Raw genomic sequence first — 21,744 nt, 5'->3', positions numbered from 1 at the left:
ATAGTAATTCCATGTAACTGAATTCGTTCATTGAGGAGTCGCTCCGGAGCTGCCCCCCCCTTCCCCCCCGTTCTGCGAACACACACGCTGCAATCTGGATACCATTTATTGAATCTCAAGAATTCCCTTTGCATGGCAAGAAGGGGTCAGAGGAAAGCAGCGCGGCAGCAGGAATGGGAGGTGGGGGCAGAGCGCTAGAGCAGCCGCCCACCCAGCTCCGGGTTGGGATAGAAGCGGGACTTCAGGGAAGAGCAGGGAAAGTCATTCTGGGGTTCTGGGGCATGCCACCCCACCCCGGGGCCTGGCCATGCAGGACGCAGAAATGGAGACTGTGGGCCTCAAGCCGGAAAGCCAGGGCACAGAGCAGACGCACCAACGTGGGGTCCTTTCGGTGCTTGCCAAAGTGTCTGCGGGGTCTGGAGCATATTAGGTTCTGGGTCCATGTCCATCAGCACGGTCAACTAGCAGATAGCACCAGTGGGAGGCACGGGCGGGGCACCCCGGCTCTCCGATTCGCTAGCACCCCCTGGCCTGGCTCTCCTGACCCAGCCTCAGTGGCTGCTCTCCCTCACCCCTGAAGCCCTGGGGAGACCACAAGAAGTCAGGACGAGGTCTGACCAGGGCATGGCTGCCCCTGGACCAAGTCCCAGGTGGCAGTTGTGCATGAAAGGAGGCTGAAGAAAAGAGGTGGGGGGCATCTTGGTAGACAGAGGCACACTCCGGGGCATTTTGTGCCCTCCAGCCGCATAGGCTGGCCTCTCTCGCTCTGACTTTTTTTTCGTTGGGTGTGGAACATGGGAAGGAGGACAGGGCGGAGGGTTAGGCCAGAAAGTCCCAGACAGCGAGGTAGGCAGCGTGGGTACGGCACTGCGCAGGGACAGGGGTCCTCCGGTTGTGTGGGAGTGTCACTTCAGTTACACCGAATCAGGAAAATCCCACCTGCCTATCTCAGGGACAGGCAAAGAGAGACGTGGGTAACGGATAGAAAACACGTTTAAAAAAGTATAAAGCGCTATTCAAACGCGAGGCAGTGTTGTCTTCAGAAAGATGTTCCCCTGGCGCGCAGCCTTCGTGACACCGCTCCATCTTGGCTTCCTTTTGCAGGCCACCTCTCAACCTTAGATCAGAAAGTTCCAGATGCCCGGTGGCCTCGCCGATCACACGCTGCAGCCCAGGGGCCAGGCGGGCGCCAGGGCGCTCTCCCAGTGCCCCCTTCCTGGGCGGTCTGGGAGCGCCCTGTGGCCCTTCCCTGCGCCGGGTGCTTCGCCCTGAGACCTTGTGGGCTGCCCGCTGTCTGGAGCGCAAACTCCCGGCCGCCGCCAGCGGGGGGGCGCGGAGGGCGGGGGCGCCGAGCCCGCCCCCCGGCCCGGCCTAGTCCCGCTCAGGAGGCGCATGAGGTGGCCTTGCCGCCGCCAGGCCCGGCCCCGCGCCACCGCCGTGCACGCGCAGGTGGTCCTTGAGCGACTCCTTGTAGCGGAAGCGCTTGCCACACTCGGCGCATGGGTAAGGCCGCTCCCCGGTGTGGATGCGCTGGTGTTTGAGCAGGTTCTGCTTGCGGATAAAGCTCTTGCCGCAGAGCGCGCACTGGAAGGGCCGCTCGCCTGTGTGCAGCCGCTGGTGGTTCTGTAGGTGCTCCTTACGGCTGTACGTCTTGTCGCAATCAGCGCAGCGGAACGGGCGCTCTCCGCGGTGCGTCATCTGGTGGCGAATGAGGCCCGAGTGGCAGTTGAAACTCTTCTCGCACTCGGCGCACGCGAATGGCCGCTCCTTGGTGTGGCTACGGTGATGGATGACCAGGCTCTTGCGCACACCGAAGCTCTTGCCACATTCGGGACATGCATAGGGCTTGCCTCGGCCACCATGCGCCTGAAGGGCCCGCCGGGGTGCCCCGGGACCCGGACAGCAGCCTCCGCAACCGCCGGGTCCGCCCCCCGGCCCACCAGACCCTCCACCGGCGCCCCCCGGCCCGCTCCCCGAGCCCCCAGGTGCCCCGCAGGTACCACGCTCTCCAGGCAGCACAGGAAAGCCACCCTCCAGACCCCCAACCACGCCCCGGCTTGGGGGACCACCCGTGCCCTCGGCTACAGGGGCCGGAGGGAGGCTCGGCTGCTGGGTCTGCGGCTGCGGTTGGGGCTGGGGCTGGGGCTGGGGCTGGGGCTGGGGCTGGGACTGGGGCTGCGGAGGGGCCGGGGGCGGGGGCGGAGGAGGGTTCTTCACCATCAGCAGGCTGTCACCTGGGGAAGGAAATGCGCAGAAATGATGATGCTGTCAGCACTGTCCCCTGGGGGAGGCCCAGATCTTAACCAGTTTGCCCCACTGCCATTAACAAGTCACTGGCTACCTGGGTCTGAGTTTCCCTGACAGATGAGGGGTGAACACGATGATCTGTCACATTCTGGTCTCCTGACCTGCCCAGAGCCACTGCTGAGCGCCACAGATATTGGCCAAGTAGGTGGCACAGAGGAAGGGCTAAGGGCTGGGGTGGGGTTGCTAAGAAGAAATCGCCTGCCAAATTAGAAAGAAATGCTCCCAGGCACAAAACAGAAACAACAGGGCTAAATTTTCTTTTGATTGACAGTTATTAACTTATCCAAGGAGAATTCCAGCTGAAGAGAAAGAATTTACCAGAACCTTCCCAAGGTGGAAGACGGTCCACATGCATATTGGAATTGGGTCCCCAAACCCTGGGATCACAGCATCTCACCCGGTTTGCTGTCCTGCTTCCACTAAGCAACTGCCATTCTGACTCGCATGGTGTGGGAAGCAGAGGAATGTCAGTCTGACCCTGGTTCCCAGTCCAGGAGCCTGACCTCTCTGGAGCCTGGCAGCATTATGTGGCATGGATCTCTGTACCTGTGTGGACGGCGCTGGCCAGCCTGCCTCCCTAGAAACAGCTAATGCTGGCCCTGGGCTGATGCTTTCTCATTGCTTTCTAAAGTGATGCTTCATGTCAAAGGGGTCCGCACTAAGATTAACAGCCGATTTCTCATCCAGAACTATGAAGGCAAGCAGGCAGTGGGATGACCTGCACCAAGAGCCCACAATTTACAGTGGATGCAGGTCCTGATGAGCTGTAGTCATGACCAGTTTGTTGGTGGTGTTTTTGTACATCTTATCCTCAGCAATACGTAATACACACAATTTTCTGAGGTTTTCAATCTCAGACGTTTACTAACAGATGCTCTATGTTATGATTTACTGATCCAAACACTGCCATGTATCAGGCAGTCTGGACCATGAAGTCTGGACTGTGGCAAGTTGTACACCGTTCAACTCAAACGTCATGTGACACTTGTACTGTGTACACACCCAACAACCATTAAAACTCCAACGTTATTGCTATAACTCTGATGCTGACAAATAATTAGATTTCAACGAGCTTGAGAATAATGAAAAACAAAAAAAAGAGGGGGGGAGGGATTTAACTTACATCAGAACCTACTTACGATGGAGTTGTTAGAACAGAAACCCACCACAAATCATGGACTACCTATATAAAGCAGTCCTGTAGGATAAGCACTAGATGGCTAACCACAAAGCTTGTGGTTCAAACCCACCAGCTGCTCCTTGGAAACCCTATACCAGGTCACTATGAGTCAGAACTGACTCTACAGCACTTAGCAACAACAAAAACCAATATACAATGCTGAAAGAAAAAAAACCCGTCAACCAAGAATTCTGTACCTGGCAAAATAGTGCATCGAAAAAAATGAGGACAAATGTAAAACATTTTCAGATAAACAAAAGCTGAGGGAAATTGCTACCACTAGACTTGGCCTGCGAGAAATGCTAAAGGGAGTTTGAAATGAAAAGACACTATACAGTTACTCGAAACAGTATGATGAAATAAAGCTCTCCTGCAGAGGTACTTATATAAAACTATACTGTATACTTGACACTACTGTCGTGATGCTCAAAACGGGACTGTTGGCCTCACTCACCTGCAAGGGAATGGAGAACTGTGGGTTCACAGCCTGAAGGCTTTACAGTACAAAGAAAAGGGATCATCAAAGGGGCAAGAAGAGCTGTTTCCTAAGAAGGCAGGCTGGCTGGCCATTTCACATGGGGTACAGAGCGGTCCAGTCACAGTGTTATCAGGTTTAAGGGCCAGACACCAGGTTCAGACACACACCTGCTGACCTTTCCACTGTAGACCACGTCTTTATGCCCTACAAGATTTTTTTCATACTTGAAATCAAATTGCAGGGTCAGTGGTTCAAACTCACCAGCCACTTCTCAGAAACCCTATACAAGGCCACTATGAGTTGGAAGGAACGCAATGGCACTTAACTACAACAGTTATGACTTGGGTGAAGGTTGACATGACAATGTCTTCCAGTCAATAATTCACACACAGGTTGTTTCCTCTCATTGACTGCAAGCCCATAAAGAAACACAGCTTATCCTATTTCCTGTTTCCTGTCCTCCTAAGTTTGACCTTGGGAAAATTCTGCCCTTTTGATCTCAAATTGTTGATTACTCTTACACGTGTCATTTTCCCCCTATCGACTTGTCTATTGTTGGAATGAAAATTAAGCCATGGGGGTGGGTAAGTTCTGATGTGTGGCTAAGGGCGATAGTCTCAAAGGTTCCACCAGTCTTTATTTGACCAGTAAACCTGATCTTTTTAATGATTTTTGAGTTCTGTTCCACATTTACAAATACATAAAAAATAATTACAAATCTGTTACTAGACACACAACGTATAAAGATGTAATTTGTGACAACAACAATATAAAGTGGGGCATGGAGCTGCATAAGAACAGAGTTTTCATGTTACTAAAGTTCATTGGGGTTCTGGTGCAGTGCTGTAGGATAAACACTAGACTACTAACCCAAAGGGCAGCAGTTCAAACCCACCAGCCATTCCTCAGAAACCCTATACAGTGCCTCTATGAATCGGAACCAACTCGATGGCACTTAACAACAACAACCACATTAACGTTAATTAGGTGTCAATTCAAACGATTAATTCTGAAAGTACGTTAGGTGTAACCTCCTTGATTACGTAAGGAAAATACCTAAAAAGTATACACAAAAGTAAATGAAAAGGGAATCAAAATGATTCACTACATTTCTCTCAATCCACAATAAAAACCTTAAAAAAAAAAAAAATTAAAAAAAAAAAAAAAAGAAAATGATTCACTCCAAAAGGTGAACTAAACAGAAAAGCAGTCAATAAAGGAAAAAATGAGGGACAAAAATGTCTAAGACACACAGAAAACAAACAATCACATAACTTCTTATCAGTAAAAGTTTAAATACAGACGATTAAACTCTCTAATCAAAAGGCCCAGATGGTCAGAATGACTTTTTTTTTCTAATGATCCCATTATACAACATCGACAACATGGTACCTACAAGCTAAACAAAGCTAATCAATGTCTGGGGCTACAGAAGCTGACTTATTGCATTGGACAAATCTTCACTCAAGACCTCTTTTAAGTGTTCAAAAGCAAAGGTGTCACTTTGAGTACTAAGGTGTGCCTGACCCAAGCCATGGGATTTTCAATCACCTCATAGATGTATGTTATAAGGAATCTGTAGAATAATTGATGCGTTTAAATTATGGTGTTGGTGAAGAATATTGTCCCTCTGTCTTGAAAAAGGTACAGCCCGAATACTCTTTAGAACCAAGGATGGTGAGACTTCGTCTCAGTACTGTGGACATATTACCAGGAGGAACCAGTCCCTAGAAAAGGACCACATACTTGCTAGAGGGTCAGTGAAAAAGACGACCCCCACCAAGATAAACTGACACAGTGGGTACAACAATGGACTCGTGCGGGACCTGGCAGTATTTGTTCTCTTGTGCACGGGGTCACTATGGAACTGACTCAGTGGTGCTTAACAACCATCACCAGAAGCTGAGAGACAAGACACAACTGGCTCATTCTCTAGAACCTAAAGAGACTATGGCACTGCCAGCACCCTGGATCCACACTTTGAGCCTCCAGAACTGTGGTAATAAATTCCTTTCCTTCTAAACCACCCACTTGGTGGTATTTCCTATGGCAACCCTAGGAAAGGAAGACGACCACCATCTGATGTTAGCTTACTGTCCATTTCTTCCCACACAATGTAAATCCCTGAGAACAGAGCCCTGGTTCTTACTCACTGCTTCCTCCAGAGCCCTATTAGACTACGGCATACAGCAGGCACTGAGCAGACATTTGTTAAGGCTGGGCCCCTGTTCTAAACCAGGGATGAGTAATGCAGAAGGTGCTTTCCCATCTGTCTGTGGTACTGGAATCTGTGTGGGTGGCCGTCCTAGGCTCCTGACCATCACTCAGTCTGGAAACACCACTAGACCCCAAAGTCCTATCTGATCTTTAGCATTTGGGAGGAAATGCCTGGAATTTTGGAGACAGGGGTATCTAAAAATGCTTCTCCTGTCTGCCCAGTCATGAAATCTTCTTAGCAGGTCCTTATTCCCTCTCTCAAAGTGAACCTCCTTCCATTTGTGAATGCTGAGTTGGAAGCCAGTACGCCTCATCTGTGTTTTCTATGATTTCAGGGGATCCAGTGCTGCGGTTGGATTCCTGGTACGGCGCTATAAGATCAGCACTAGACTGCAAACCACTAGGTTGGCAGTTCAAACCCACTAGCTGCTTCTCTGAAACCCTATGCAGGGTCGCTATGAGTCAGAACCGACTCTATGGTACTTAACAACAACAACAACAGTGCTGTGGTCACCAAAAACACCCAGGTGAATCCATGGTAAGGTGTGGCGGTAGAAAGGGACCAGAAGGGAGAAGTAGTGGGTAGATGATGAAATGCAGAAATGATGTCAGTCCCTGTGAATCCCTTCTCCTGCTCTGGTACGTAGACGGGGAAAGAACCCGGGCCTATTTAATGCAAAAGCCAGAGTTCACACTAACTGGACAGAGGTTTCAGCAAAAGAATCAGGGATTCTTTAATTCATATTTTACTATGTGTACACTGAATCCTTGCTCACCAACAAGTTACCCAGAGTTAACGTCTGAGAGGCATATTAGCCTGATTCTAAGTGTGTTAAATAATCCGTAAGCACAATTCTTGAGCTTATAGGTCAGTAAACTGGACTTCAAAATGAGACCAAGAGATCCAAGTTTAGCATGGTGTTAGCCCAGGCCCCTGTCCCCATCTGAATGGCAGACTCTTCAGATGGGTGTGCTTTAGTATGGGAGCCACCAGGTCCAGAGTCAGCAAAAGAGGAGCTTCTTCATGCACGTTGTTGGCCAGATGTGCAAGCCAGCTCCCCGCCTGGCACTGCGGGCTCTGAGCTCACCTGGGGCCCCTCTCTGCCCCTGGCCACACTTCCAAAGCTAAGGGAACAGTACAGTGCACAGACCTTTGAAAGACTGCCATGGACAGACAGGATCCTGCACGGGACAGGCTGAGGTGACTCCCCGCCCTGTCCCAGGTCACCACTGTTCCAATCCACACACCTAGGTGTCACTCACCAGTGCTAGAGTCTAGCCCCAGCTCCCCTTCCACGGAGTCACGTGGGCCCCACGGGAACGGCTGCTCCTCTTGCTTGATCCATGACAGAATGTCATGTGCTGAAAGCAGAGACTCTGTTGTTGTAGAAAAAGGCAGGTTTAGATCTGTTTGTTCTCATAAATACCCATCAAAGGTCTGAAGACCCGCTCACACTAAGGTCAGGCATCGGCAGGCAGAGCCGGGCCGGTTCTCGGCTTCCTTTCCTGACAGAACTTCCTGCCTGTGAAAACACCTTCACAAACCGGGCCTCGACTGCAGCACAGCCCAAAGGCAGTGTGGTAGAACCCCGGTCCGTCACCCCGAACCCAAGAGCTGTCCAGAAGCAGTGACAGGCCTCTGAAGGCACAGGACATTCATAAAAGCTGGGAGGAAGACTCTGCCTGCCCGCCTGGCCCTGCATCCCCTGGTTTCCTTGATGGAGCCAAAAAGCTGACGAATCACAGAGAGTCCGGGGTCTCTCTTCCAAGCTTCTCATACTGGCACATGTGTACTCACTGTCAAACCAGCTCAGCAAACATACATGGGCCCCCACAGACCCTGGTGGTATGGAACTCCCGTAGTGACCTTCTAGCATCCCGACACACCTGGCCCTTCCCCACACACTTCCTGGGTGACATCTATCTACTGTTCACTCAGGAGAAAATCCAGGAAATGTAAGTTCCTTTCTCTTTGACAAAGGAAAACACACAACTTCTCGAAGCTTCTCCAGCTACTTTTCTATCCACAACTCAATGATGAATTAATTGGTGTACTAGTGACCTTGACACAAGAAATTATCAACTTAATGATCCCTTCTGGAAAACCCTCTGCATTTTACTAGTGGTCACATCCCCAAATCTGCCCCATCATTGAAGGTTAGGTTTTGTGTTCCTTTATGAGTCTTTCTTAGCCTTGGACCAAAAGCAACTGAAGTTGGTGGTTTCCTAGCAGTTGTGAAAATTGGCTGAGGTTACGGTTATCTGTGAAAGTCTCTCTCACCTGAATTGGGGTCCGTTGGGATATCCCTCTCCACCAAATCCTGCTGGTCCCACACACACTGGTGGTCCTCCTGCTTAATCCGGGACAGCAGGTCCTGAGCGGAGATCGGGGAATCTGTCCGTGGAGATAATAGCAGAAGAATTAGAGGGTGGTGCCTGGAACTGGTGTTTAGCCGAAGTCTCTGATCTCATGCAATTAGCTCTTTCACCTAAAATGTAGGCATACTTAAATTATTCCAGGTAATTCAGAGTTTCAGGCAGATTGCCTCCAATTACTGGATCTTTTGCTACAAATGGAGTCCCTGAGTAGTGTAAACAGTTAGCATGCTGAGTTTCTATCTGAAAACTGGAGATTCTAGTCCACGCAGAGGTGTCTCGGAGGAAAAACCGAGCCATCAACATCTGAAGCATTGGCCATGAAAACTCCGTGAAGCAGAGTCATCCCAGTCGGAGCCAACCGCATGACCACTGGCTGGACATGCTGGACATGATGCAGCAATGGCTTGGAGCTATGGAGTTGTTTTGTAATAAAGAGACTTTATCTCCTTAGTGGGTTCATGCCCCAACACCATCACTGCTTTCTCCAACCTTACCTTGGAGTCCTCCTGAGAGATTGCCCAGGAAAACAATACCTTTCAGAAAGGTCTTAGTGCACTTGGTCATTTTCACAGAATTTGTCTAAGAAGTAGGCCGTGTTTTCTTTCTTCTGGAGTCTCTGATGGTTGTTTTACCCTTTGCTGCCTCAGATTTCCACAGCTCTCTCAGGAGATGGCGGCGGTGGGAGCTCCCAAAGCGGGAAATCCAGGGTTACCCTCCCTGAAACTACTGTCACTGTGGGGTGAGGCTCTGACTCGGGGGCAGAGGCGTCCCACCTGGGATAATAATCGTCGGTGCTATTTCAGCCCTCACAGAGTTTTCTCACCCCAGCAGAGTCCAGTTTCTCCAGGAGGAACTCCCAGAGGACATGCCACCGTGTCCTTGTCTAGAAGATGCTTGTGTAGAAGAGGAAGGCCTCCTGGGGCCAGAAACAGGCCTACTGACCTGTGTGTCCTCATCTGTTGTTGTTGTTAAGTGCCATCGAGTTGGTTCCAACCCTATAGAGGGTTTCCGAGGAGCAGCTAGTGGGTTGGAATTGCCATCCCTGTGGTTCGCAGTCCAATGCTAATCCCACAGCGCTACACCAGGAGTCCCGTGTCCTTGTCTAGTGGCCTTCAAAGTGCTCACAAGTGGTAGTTCCACCATGATTCTCAAATTTAATTTATAAAATTTGCCATTTTAACTATTTTTATGAGTACAATTCAATGTCATCAAATCACATCCGCCATGTTGTGCAACCATCATACGAAGAAGACAGGGAACCACACAAGCCAAGCCTTTCTCTGTGGGCAAGTCATCAGTGCTGTGTGTCTGTGTGTGTGTAAGATTCCAGTCTCTCAGCGTAACTCAGGGCCCACAGCCGTCCACCTCTAGCTGTGCCCATGACCGGGCACACCAGAGGACACGTGGAAACCTCACTCACCAGTGATGGGCTCTGTGGGGAGCTCCCTGTCTTCCACACCCCGTTGGCCTCGGACACTCAGGGCTTCTTCACGCTTCACCTGAGAGGATACATCCTGTGTGGGCATCAGGGGCTCTGCTCCTGGGACAAAGAGGCACACCGCTCAGTGTTGTTATTCTGAATCTCTGCTGCCAGGGCACTCTCGGGGTGGGGACTGAATAAACCCCAGTCACTGAGCACAGCCATAGTACTGGTCCAGGGAACAGAGTTCTTGGGTGTGCTCAAGGTGGGGTAGGGGACAGGGGTCCAAGGTCTTGTTATGAGGGACAGAGTACTGGGTCTGACCGGGCATGGGGCAGGCAGAGGGCTGGACAAGGGTCCTGGGTCTGGTCAGGGGAGGCTAGAGATGTCGTGTCTGGTCAAGTAAAGGACAGTGGTATTGTGCTCCTATGGCAACTTTGGGGGTCCCCAGAAGCAGAAGATACCGGAGCAGAAAGCTTAAAACGAGAATGGGCCAAAGAGTAAAGGTGGATAAGGTCAGAGAGATATTCTGGAAGTAACCCCATGCTGGTTTAGGACTAGGCCATGAGTTTGACTTCTGTGAGGGGTCAGAAAGAGTCGACTGAGTTCTGGCCAGCACCCATTCTCTCTCTTTCTCTCTCTCTCTCACACACACACAAACACACACACACAGTATGTGTGTATCATTGGCAAGAAGTTAGACTAGGCAAAGAGGCACACAACCACACTCCACTGTCAGATGGGTAATCCATATCCATAGTGTCCTTATGCACAAGACTGTGACCAATCTCCTCCACAGAACCTAAGTCATGACAAGCAGGCCTGTCCTCTCACGGTGGCCTATAGTGCAATGTGCTGTCCTTGCATGGGACAGATCCCACAACAGGAGTGGTCACTGGAGGAGGAAGCAGAAGACTGGAATTCTGCCTCTAACGCTGCCACCAGTTCAAAGAACAGTCACCAAGTCTCTCTGGGTTCTGGTCCCTCATGTCCTCTCTACCTAAAGATGCTTGTTCCATTCAGAGTAGAGCGGTGACATTATAGTTCAGTGGGTCACTGAGGTGACAATGCTTTCAACAGAAGAAGCTACCACACAAAACCAGGTACAACGTCAGACACACACAGACCTTGGCTTGGACTGGGAAGGAGTTGTTAGTATGAGACACGCAGAGGCCAGAGGAGGGAATGGGGAACGGCTGCTAAGGAGTCCAGAGCTTCTTTGTAGGGTGATGAAAATGTTCTGCAACTAGAACTGTCCACTCTAGAAAGGTCATGGGATTTAGACCGTATCTCAATGCAAGCAAAGGTTGGTAAGTAGAGAAGGCTACCTTCTAATGAAAGCATCATTTTGGAAATATGGTGTCCATTTGAAGAGGGCACAGAGAAAAGAAAGCTCAACAGGTGCACACCTTCACCAAGACCAGCTCAGGGAACTGTCGCCCACACTTCAAAGGACACCTTGGTGAGTCTAAGCAGAGCCAGGATGAGAACCCCAGGAAGTCTGACCAAGTGCAACGTTCTCAGAGAACTGGTTTCCTGAGGAAAAGGCTCGGCCGATGTGTGGTGTGTACGTGTCTACGAAAGACCGGTACCATCACACAAGAGGGCTGAGCTCAGCCCAAACACCTTGAGCCTGGGCCTGGAGTCCTCAGACTGCTCCCAGATCTACAGCTTCTCACTGTAGGTCCACCCAGGAGGCCTGGGACCTAGTCCATCCAACTTACCTGTGACTCCAGATCTACAACGCTTCACCCCAAAACCAATGCCCACCAAGGGACCCCACACCCTGAATGTCTTTCTGAGAGGTGCTTCCTTAAAGGCACACACGGACAGAGGGCAGGGGTGGCTGGCTTTTCCTCTTCTGTCCTCCCTCTATCTGGGCTGTGACAGCCACCATCACCTGTGTCCGGGTCCACTGGGATGTCTCTCTCTTCGGGGTTCCGCTGCTCCCACACACACGGCTCCTCCCTTGGTTCAACCTGGGGTGGAGCAGCTTGCTTGGGTGCTGGGTTCTCCGCATCTGAAACAAACCAGGAGGGAAGGAAGTGTTGGATGGAGTTTATCAAAGAGTTCAGATCAGGGGTGATGACAAAATTCCATCCATCCCAACCTCCCATTCCCCAGGGCCCTCAGCGGCTGCCGTTTCCACGGCGAGGAAGTCAACAGATCCGCAAGTTCCTAGTATAGGACTAGCTGGTGTCTGGAAGCTAACAGTAGACCAAGGCTGTGGGACACTGAGGTGCACACAGTGGCACCTGGCTGACCCGTAGTCATGTGACCTTGAGTTCTAGGTGACAGACCCTGCTACGGAAGTCAGGAAATCCTGACTTCCTGCCACTGAGAACTAATCATCTCTTGAGGCTCCCTCTAGTATAAACATGAAGCCACTTGCCCCGGAGATGAGAACATTAGTTAAAAAGCGTTTCACAGCCTCTCCAGGCAGCAGCCTTACCCAGAGACATCAGGGTTTTGTAGTTCTCCTTAACCAGGTTGTTGTACAGCTCCTTCTGCCATCCATCCAGGCTCTTCCATTCATCCTCAGAGAAGTAGACAGCAATGTCGACGAAGGTCACTGGAACCTAGGACAGTAAGAGTGGCTTTCGTGCCTCCTGGCCAGCCCTGCACACGCACCACCCTGCGCTGTCCTGGTGTATTTGTTCCTCACTCTGTACACCCTGGCCTGCCTTCACGGTTCCAATAGTCTGTCCAATCCACTCCTGATAGCCTCGTGCTTCCAACAACACCCGTGGTCGATGCGACCTTACTTGGGGGAAGCGAGTCAGCATATCACCAAACCATGTCCCTCACGTTAAAGGGGTACTTGGAGATGAAGCTGCGTCAACGTGGGCTGTGGGCACAGTTCTCAGAGTGGCATTATATATAATTCAATGGATCAAGTGTAGGAGACCCTGTTTCTCCAGCCGGGCCACCTCTGGGGGCACTGGGACTCTTCACTCAGACGTGTGGACTCTATAGCCGAAGCTGGAAGGCAGCCTTTCTGTTGCGCTCGGCGCTGTGTTCCAGCCTCCAGGGCCGATGCATATTTGTGGAGTTTGGTGGAAGTTCCACAGTTGTTCAAGGCTCTGAGAATTCATGGTATTCTAGGCAGCTGTTCTTTCCATGTGGCCAGGACCCTCCCCTAAACTCCTGCCGGCCACTTGCCTTCACAATCATTCCAAATGGGCTCACTTCTGCCATGTTGTTGTGAAGTGCCATCAAGTCGTTTCTGACTCACAGAGACCCTGTATAGGTTTTCCAAGTAGCAGCTGGTGGTTTTGAACTGCCAACCTTGCAGTTAGTAGTCCAGTGCTTACCCTACAGCACCACACCAGGTCTTCTCTATGCCATTAGCATGGGACTTCTCTTCTTGATCATTAGTCCTCAACCTTCACCTTCGCATCCTGAGCCAGCCAGCCAGCTCCATCTGAAATCCTAGGCTTACTTACAGCCAGCCTGTCTCTCAGCCCCATTCAGGGCCAGAATCCCCAGCAGGGTGAGTCATCCCTGGCGAGGCTCTGGCCCTGTTCCCATCACGGGACACCTCACTGTCCAGTTCCAGAACCAAAATGAGGACTTGCCACAACCTGGACCTCTCCCATGCTCTGGAGCCAAACCCCAGAGGGAAATGCACAGACCCCATTTCCATGATAATGCCCTCCCTGTTCTAGACAGAGCTCAGGAAACTCCAGGGGCCACAAGCAGCATCAACCCAAGTGGTCTCCCTGGAGGAGGCTTCCCCAGCACGCCGCTCCCAGGATGCTCACTCACCAAGCTCTCACTGCCTCCCCTTCACATCCTGTGTCTGGTCTCAGGAAGACAGCCACGGCTCCCTCTTGTCCAGCCAAAGCCCCTGGTGGTGCCCCTCACTTTTCCTCCAGCTTGGGAAGGCAACCTAACAACCTTTCCTTTCAGGCCTTCAGTCTCTCTCCTTGATCGCTACTCCCCTTCAGGGTCACCCCAGCCAGACAAGAAGCTCGTCAGCACGTCAGCCCACATTACCACTGTCTCCCATTCTCCAGCCACCGAGACCTCCGTCTGTGAGACCCTCAGCTCAGCTCTCACAGTTTCTCCGGCACAATCCACAGTCACCCCCTCACTGCCCTCCACTCTGACACCACAGACGTGATGATGATCCTCACACTTCCTGACCTGCCTGCCAGATGGGCCACTTCTGGAATATTCCATACGCCTGTCCCTGCTGTGTTTCTTCACTACACACTCCCCCTCCTCCAGACCCGCGGCTCTGCCCTGGCCCTTCTCCGCATGCCCACGGCCTCTTTCACATGACCCGCCATCCGCTTCCTGCTCTCTGTCAGATTCACACCTGACAGCCTCTGAGGAGCTGCATCTGATCATCAGGTAAGTACCTCACACTAAATGGATCCAACACACCAAGCCCTCTGCCTCACTCCACCATCTCTGTGAAGGGATAGAACACTAGGACCATACTCTCTCAGTAGCAGATACGAAGAGCCTTCAAAAAATTCATGGAGCAAAATGTTTTCTGATCTAGTGCTGGAAAGTACTCAAAATGTGGCTGTAACAATAGCCAAGCGTATTAAAGATGGTGAAGATGGTACAGAAAGAGCCAGTGTTTTGTTCTGTTGTATGTGGGATTGCCATCAGTAGGAGGTAACACAACATTGCTAATAACGAAGCATGTGGAGTGAGAGTTGAGGAGTACTTTTGATTTTAAGAAGAATGGGGGGAAGATGAATGCTAAAAAAGGCAAAAACAACAAATGTCCAACAAAGTCAGTATTGAGAATCCAACATCATGCCTGAACATTTAGCATAACAATAGTGATATGTATTAATTATATTTAAGATTGTATTTTTTTTTTCAGAATTAAATTATACTAATTTCAAAAAAAAATGAATGGAATTAGAAGAGAATGGAATTTTTGTAAGAACTTGCTGAAGCCCCCTCATACACATCACGTCTTTGCAGCTTCTCATGTACGGTCTAAGAGGCACAACCTTCCCAGCGCTCTGCTGGGCATGGCTGCAGAGAGCCCGCTGGCTCGCTGGACAGAAACAACTCCCCACACACTATGCAGGAATCAATAGACAGAGAATATAATCCAAGAGGCACAAAGGATCAGAAAGGTGACATCCTTCCTGGAATGTGACAGGTAAAGAGAATGTACAGCGCACACTGTGGACTAGCGTTCTCACGATAGGTTCCCTTTAAGATAAAACAAATGGTTCAAAATTACATCTGCAAATTCTTTAACACTCCCTTCAGAAGGTGTTGCCTAGTCCTCCTTCCCTCAAGTGTGAGTGGTACTTAGTGAAGCGACTCACTTCTAAGAAGCAAACAAAGCAAAGCCAACAGTGTACACTTCCGAGACTAGATCTTAAAAGATGTTATAGCCTCCATCTTGGTTTCTCTCAGATTACTCCCTCTGCTCTGGGGATATTCAGCTGATGTCCTGAGATCCTGAGAAAGCTCAGGCAGCGTTACTGAGGAACCGAAGCCCTCTGCCAACAGCCAATGAGGAACCGAAGCCCTCTGCCAACAGCCAATGAGGAACCGAAGCACCCTGCCAGTAGCCAATGAGGAACCAACAGCCAATGAGAAACAACAGCCAAGAGAGTGCACCGCGTTCAAAGTAGCTCTTCCAGCCCCAGTCAATCCTTCAGATAACGCAGCCTGGCCAAGAGCTCGAATATTAGTTTATGAGACTCTGCAAACTAATTACAGCTGCTCCCAAATGCCTAACTCACAGATACTTCAAGATGATAATTATTTAGGCTGCTGAGTGTGGGGGTAATTTGTCATACAACAATAGGGAGTACAAACATTTACACAGTGTTTTCCTAATGTGGTGAAATGATTTCCTTTATGTGGCCTTTGCCCTCGGATCTTTGGAAAAAACAGTTTTAAGAGATTTCCCCCCTAAATGCTACGGAGTTACCTTTGTCCTAGCTTTCTACCTCAGATGGTTTGATACGTTCGTCTAGGTTAATTGACATTTCCTTGGTGTAGCTGTAAACTACTTGATGGTTTGATATTTTCTGTCTGGGTCTGGGCTTCAGCCTGCCCTGTGATTGGTCTGCTTTATGCACCTTGCTGGGATTAGTCAATATGCTCATGCAAATGAAGTGCCTGTCGTAGTTTAGTATGGATTACACCTCAACATAAACAAAGCAAAACCCCTAACAACTGGACCTATAAGTAACATTATGATAAACGGAGAAAAGACTGAATTGCCAAGGATTTGTTTTACTTGAGTCCCCAATCAATGTCCAAGGGAGCAGCGGTCAAGAAATCAAATAGCATATTTCACAGGACAAATATTCTGCCAAAGACCTCTTTGAAATGTTAAGAGCAAATATGTTGTCACTTTAAGGACTACTAGGAGCTCTGGTAGCGTAGTGGTTACGAATCGGGCTGTGAACCTTAAGGTCAGCGGTTCGAAACTACCAGCCGCTCCGTGGGAGAAAGATGAGGCTTTCTACTCCCGTAAAGATTTACACCCTCGGAAACCCTGTACGAGGTCGCTATGGGTCGGAATCGACTTGACAGCACTTAACAACAACAACAAAAAGTGACCCAAGTCATGAACTTTCCAATCACTTCATATGCTTGTAAAAGTTGGACAATGAATAAGGAAGACTCAGTGAGAACGGATGCATTTGAACTGTGGCAAACAGAACTGACTATACCACAGATGGCCAAAAGGAGGAACAAATCCGTCTTAGAAGAAGTCCGGCTAGAGAGCTCCTTAGAAGTGAGGATAGCAAGACATCGTCTCTCATACTGTGGACATGTGGTCATATGTGGACATGTGACCCTCTACACTTGGTAGAGGGTCATTGAAAAAACAGGAAGCCCCCCCAACAAGAAGGACTGACTTAGTGGTTCCAACAATGGGCTGAAACATTGTAACAAGTGTGAAGATGGAACAGCCCAAACAGTGATTCCTTCCCTTGCACATGGGTTTGCTGTAAGTTGGAATTGACACAACAGCACCCAACAATGACAATATGCAACTGAAGTGACTGTCTTACTGAGAGAGGAGTGGTCAGTTTGTGACCCGGGTGGGAAGGCCACGCCTTAAAACTGACCAGGAGTTTACTTACATACCTCCACCCCTGCCCTGGGGAGAGCCACATACCTTGGGCACCTCACCCTTGCTGCCCGGGGGCAGCCGCAGGATCCAGAAGTTTCTATTCCTCAGCAGGTTCTCCATGTTCTCCAGCCTCCGCTGCAGCAGCCCGTACTCCTGCAGCAACGTCCCCAGCACGGCCCACTTGCTCTCCATGTGGTTCCCGAACTCCACGGCCGTCTTCTCGCAGTCGGCCAGCTTCTTCTCAGCTGTTCCTGTGCGCCCCTCCAGGTTCAGCAGCTGGCTGGCTTGGGCATCCACCTTCCTCTCCACTGCTTGGATGGCGGCCACCACGGTCCACAGAGAGATCTCGGCAGTGGGTAGCTGGGGTTCACGCATCATGCGGTCAGGGAAGACGGGGGCCCGGTCTGGGAAAGTGGGGAACTGGAAAGGCACTGGCCGCCGAGTGTCCATGTCCCACTCCTGAGCCTGTGGGCAGAGGCAGTGAGACTCAGATGAACAGGGGTAATGCTGGCACCAGCGGGGCTTGGCAGAAGACGGCAAGCCTGTAGCATCTGACTACTTGTTCCTGTCCCCAGGCCACAGCTGGAGCAACCACCACCTTCCTCCTATCCCTGCCTGCTGGCCAGCCCAGCTATTACACCACAGCCTGAACCCAAGGCTGTGACCCCGACCCAGAATGCCACATGCCACTTTCTTTGAGGACAGCTGCTTTCCTCAAGAGCTGGACTTCAGAATGAATTGTATGTGCCATGTGTTTGGGTTTTCAAAGAAGGAGGTTTAACATCAGTTAGCGCTCTCTAATCTTCCCAGCCATCTGTGTGTGAGCAGGTCTGGGCAGGAATGAGCATTCTGCTTCACGATGAAGAAGTGGCGGTCACTCTGTGTGACCCACACCCCTGCAGCAGAGTTGTGCCACGTGCCCAAAGTGACCTAGAGCCGATCTCGGGCAATGCCGCTGCTGTGCCCACGAGGGTAGGACGGGACCCGAAGGAAGGGCAGGGAGCAGCTTTGTTTTCCATATAACATCACATATTTACAAATATTTCCCAAGATGAATGTAAGTTTACCCTAAACTGTCCCTTGTCAGGAGGGGGCAGCTCCCCCACTAGGCACCTGGATGGGCTGGGGGAAAGAGCAGACCCTAAGGAACACCCTGCTTCCTGGGGCTGGGGGTGGTACCTATGGTCTGGAAAAAACACCCTTTAAACCAGTTGTCATCAAATTACTTTAACTCGTGACAATCAGATGTGTCGGAATAAAACTGTGTTCCACAGGGTTTTAATGGGTGGGTTGTCGGGAGCAGACTGCCAGGCTTTCCTTGGAGGTACCTCTGGGTGGACTCGAAACTCCCACCTCTGGTCTGCAACCAAGCGCTTTTGTCGATGGCCCTGGGCCTGTCCTAACCTTCCCTACAGATTCCTCAGTGTGGACATGAACCCTGCGAGTGGTCAGAGGGGCACTGAATTCCTGGCATGGCACTGGCCCTCCTGTGCCGGAGACCTGAGGTGTCCGCTCCCCTCCCTGCTCAGGGCCGTTAGTGCAGGGGGCACTGCGTACCTTCCTGGGGTGACTCTGAGATGGAAGACCAGAGTGAGGTCACTCACTGGGTCCAGGGAAGGAAATGGGGTGCCAATAGGGGCTCAGACGTCAGCGGCCAGGCTGGTGGTCACAGATTTGGGTACTAACACGGAGAAGTGACCTCACAGCACAGCCCCGAGAGCAGGGCAGGTGTCTGAAGAGACCCTTCAGAGCTGCCTGACCTTTACTCTGAGTCCATCCGGGCACAGCTCCCACAGGGACGGCGGCCGTGCAGATATTTCTGGGGTGCACAAGGCCAACAGGCAGAGCCCGGATTAGCAACTCAGGAAGGTGTGTGGCAGGGTGTAGACGCCTGTCTCATCCCCCTCCCCCACCCAGGAGTTAGCTGAGTCGGAAGGGATGCTCAGGAGATTCTAACTTCCGCCCAGTCCACCAGGCACGGGCAGAGGCAAAGGCCTCTCCACTGCCCATCCGCTCTCATTATATTTGGTTAAAAGCCGTAGAACACCTGAAACCCGCCAGCTGCTTACAGGGCAAGCGGGGATGAGGGATTCCTGCAGCACACGCGCAACCGTGCGCCACAAACACACCCACACTTGTGCACACGCAGACACGTGTGCACAAGCTCACACATGCGCACACTTGCACACGCACAAGGTACGCAAGAACACGCACACGCGTGCACATTCACAGGGCACACGCGCGTGCACACCCAGGCCAGGCTTAAGCTCCGCCGCAAGGCTCCGACAAGGCTGGGCCTGGACCGTTGAGGACCCGGCTGGTGTCACATCCCCGAGTGACCGGCCGGTGGGAGTCACCGAATCTCAGTGGCGGCAGGGCCGGAGCGGGACGTGGGGCCGTCCGGGGCTCCACGCGGGGAGCGCACCTGCCTCCAGGCCCTCTCGGCCCCCATGCCGGCCCGCCTGGGCCCCGCGTCCGACGTCGGCGTCACCAAGAGCTGGCCAGGCTCTCCGGTCCCGGCGTGCTGCATGGCGCCCGGCCGCACCCCAGCCCGCGCGCACCCCGGAATCCTGCTCCCTGTCCCCGTCCCGTGCACCCCGACCCGCGCACAACCTTCGCCCCCGCGCCCCGCGGTCCCCCGCGCCCAGCCATCCCCGGAACCCTGCGCCCGGCGACGGGGAGGCGGCCGCGGCCCACCTGCATGGGGGGCATCCCCTCAGCCATGTCCGCGCGCAGCGCCGGCTCCGGTGGGCACACCTCCTCGGGGGGCAGCGCCTGCGCCCAGCTCCAGCCGCCGCCGTCCAGCCCCAGGCCCTGGATGCCCAGCTGCTGCGGCTGTGGTCGTGTTGACACAAACTGCATCCTGGGAGCGCGGTTCCCCTCGCGGCCGGCGGAGAAGAAGGAGGTTCCCCGGCGCCGTCCCCGCGCCGGGCCGGACAGCTCCATCTACAGCCCGAAGGAGCAAACTGCCCTGGGCGCCCGCCCCGCCCGCAGTCCGCCGGCCGGCCGGCTCCACGAGGCACGACCCGCCCAAGACGTGCGAGTCCGTCTGTCCTCGCTTGCGTCCTTCCTGCCGCTCCCTTCCCTTCCACCCCCCTCCCCGCCCCCAGTGCACCCGGGAGATCCCGGGCCTGCGCCGTCTGCGCCACCGGAGTCACCTGGGCTACTGTGTCCGAAGAGGCCGGAGAGCAGGGGCCACGTTCTATGGAGACCTGTAAACGCAGGTAGACACACCTTTGGAACTTCGGTGCCAGGACAGGAGAGGGGAACTTCTTTCCTTTCTTCTTTCCTTCCGCAGGTATTACTGAGCACTCACTGTATGCCAGAGTGGGTTTTATAGTGGATCCACAAGGGCGTGGATTCCACTGGCCAGCCATGAGTCCACTGGCTTTCTCTGAGCCGATGAAAACAAGGTATGTCCACAGTAGTAAAGACTGAAAGAGAGCCAAACCTGGCACAGAGGAGGCACTCAGCAGGTAAGTCCTTGTGACCACACTAAAAGTAATGTCCACTCTGTTTTCCTAAATGACCAGCCCGCCTCATCTACCTCATATGCATGTGGAAGGAAGCTAGACAGTGAGTAAGACCGGAGAAGAATTGATGACTCTAAATTATGGTATTGGTGACTATTAAATGTACTAAAAGAACAAACATCCCTGTCTTGGAAGAAGTACAACCAGAATGTTCCTTGGACATGTGATTAGGAGGGACCTCGTGCTTGGTAAAGTAAAGGATCAGGGGAGAAGAGGAAGACCCTCAATGAGATGGACTGATACAGTGGCTACAACACTGGACTCACACATGGCAATGATGGTGAGGAGCACACAGGACTGGGCAGTGTTTTGTTCTATTGTGCACAGGGTCGTTATGAGTTGGAGCTAACTCTACAGGCCCAACAACCACCACCATCATGCTGTGACAGAGAGATGATCATCTCAGAGCTGTCCCAGGCCAATACCTGTAGCTCCAGGTCACCGAGAGAGAAGACGTAGTTCTTAGTGATTTAAAGGGCTACCATCAGCCAGGAGTCCTGTGCTCCAGACTGAAAAGCTGTTTGAACGGCAAGGTGTGTAGTTCAAGCTCACCAGCTGCTCCTCAGAAACCCTATACAGGGTCGCTATGGGTCGGAACCGACTCGACGACACTTAACAACAACAACATCAGCCCTGTGAGCTGAGTGTCCGTCATCCATCAGGCATATACGAACCAGTGGTGACTGTGAGGCGGCTAATTCACAGAGAAGCTAATGGAACACGGGGATGAAATGGATTATGAAAGATTCACTGTTAATAGGCTTACTTGGAAGGGAAGGACAGAGACCTTGTGGGTGGGAACTGGCTGCTTTTCACCTCCTTGCCCAGAAATTCTGTAGCTGCTTCTCTGGACAGGGTGTCTAAAGTGGTAGATGCTAAGGATGTAGGAGAGGAAATGCCAGTGCCTTCCTGACCTGTCTCCTCAGGATTTCTGTGCCCTGTGTACTACTCCATAGCTTCTCAACAACTACAAGCTTTGTGTGAGGGAGGAGACCTCTAGGTTTACTTATAGCTAAACGAAGAGGGTAACCAGGTCTGCCCTTCTAGCTTGGGGTTTCCCCAAGCCTAACACTCGCAGTGTGGTGCTCTAGGATCATCACTGGACCAGAACCACAAGATGGGCAGTTCAAATTTAGCAGCAGCTCCTTGGAA

At 51.9% G+C, this 21,744-nt stretch overlaps 1 protein-coding gene across 1 annotated transcript; it reads right to left on the bottom strand.

Moving 5' to 3' along the window:
- Window positions 1-1,371: 1,371 nt before the first annotated feature.
- On the bottom strand, window positions 1,372-20,019 carry ZNF282 (zinc finger protein 282). Its single transcript, XM_006861208.1, has 8 exons — window positions 19,757-20,019; window positions 17,105-17,524; window positions 12,434-12,560; window positions 11,882-12,001; window positions 9,982-10,101; window positions 8,464-8,577; window positions 7,446-7,559; window positions 1,372-2,234 (listed from the first exon to the last, which is right to left on the bottom strand). The coding sequence occupies exons 1-8, from the start codon at window positions 19,919-19,921 to the stop codon at window positions 1,372-1,374; spliced, it is 2,043 nt and encodes a 680-aa protein (XP_006861270.1). The 5' UTR covers window positions 19,922-20,019.
- Between the last annotated feature and the right edge of the window lie 1,725 nt (window positions 20,020-21,744).

Source organism: Chrysochloris asiatica, unplaced genomic scaffold (assembly GCF_000296735.1).
Source record: "Chrysochloris asiatica unplaced genomic scaffold, ChrAsi1.0 scaffold00041, whole genome shotgun sequence".
Taxonomy (NCBI): domain Eukaryota; kingdom Metazoa; phylum Chordata; class Mammalia; order Afrosoricida; family Chrysochloridae; genus Chrysochloris; species Chrysochloris asiatica.
This window is presented reverse-complemented; position numbering and strand designations above follow the sequence as displayed.

Excerpts from the sequence above, each read along its gene's own strand:
- ZNF282 (XM_006861208.1), bottom strand. The coding sequence starts at position 19,921 with ATGCAGTTTGTGTCAACACGACCACAGCCGCAGCAGCTGGGCATCCAG. Across the intron at positions 12,561-17,104 it reads GCAAGGGTGAGGTGCCCAAG|GTTCCAGTGACCTTCGTCGA; the intron begins GTATGTGGCTCT and ends TTACTGTCCTAG. Across the intron at positions 7,560-8,463 it reads CCCAACGGACCCCAATTCAG|AGTCTCTGCTTTCAGCACAT; the intron begins GTGAGAGAGACT and ends CTACAACAACAG.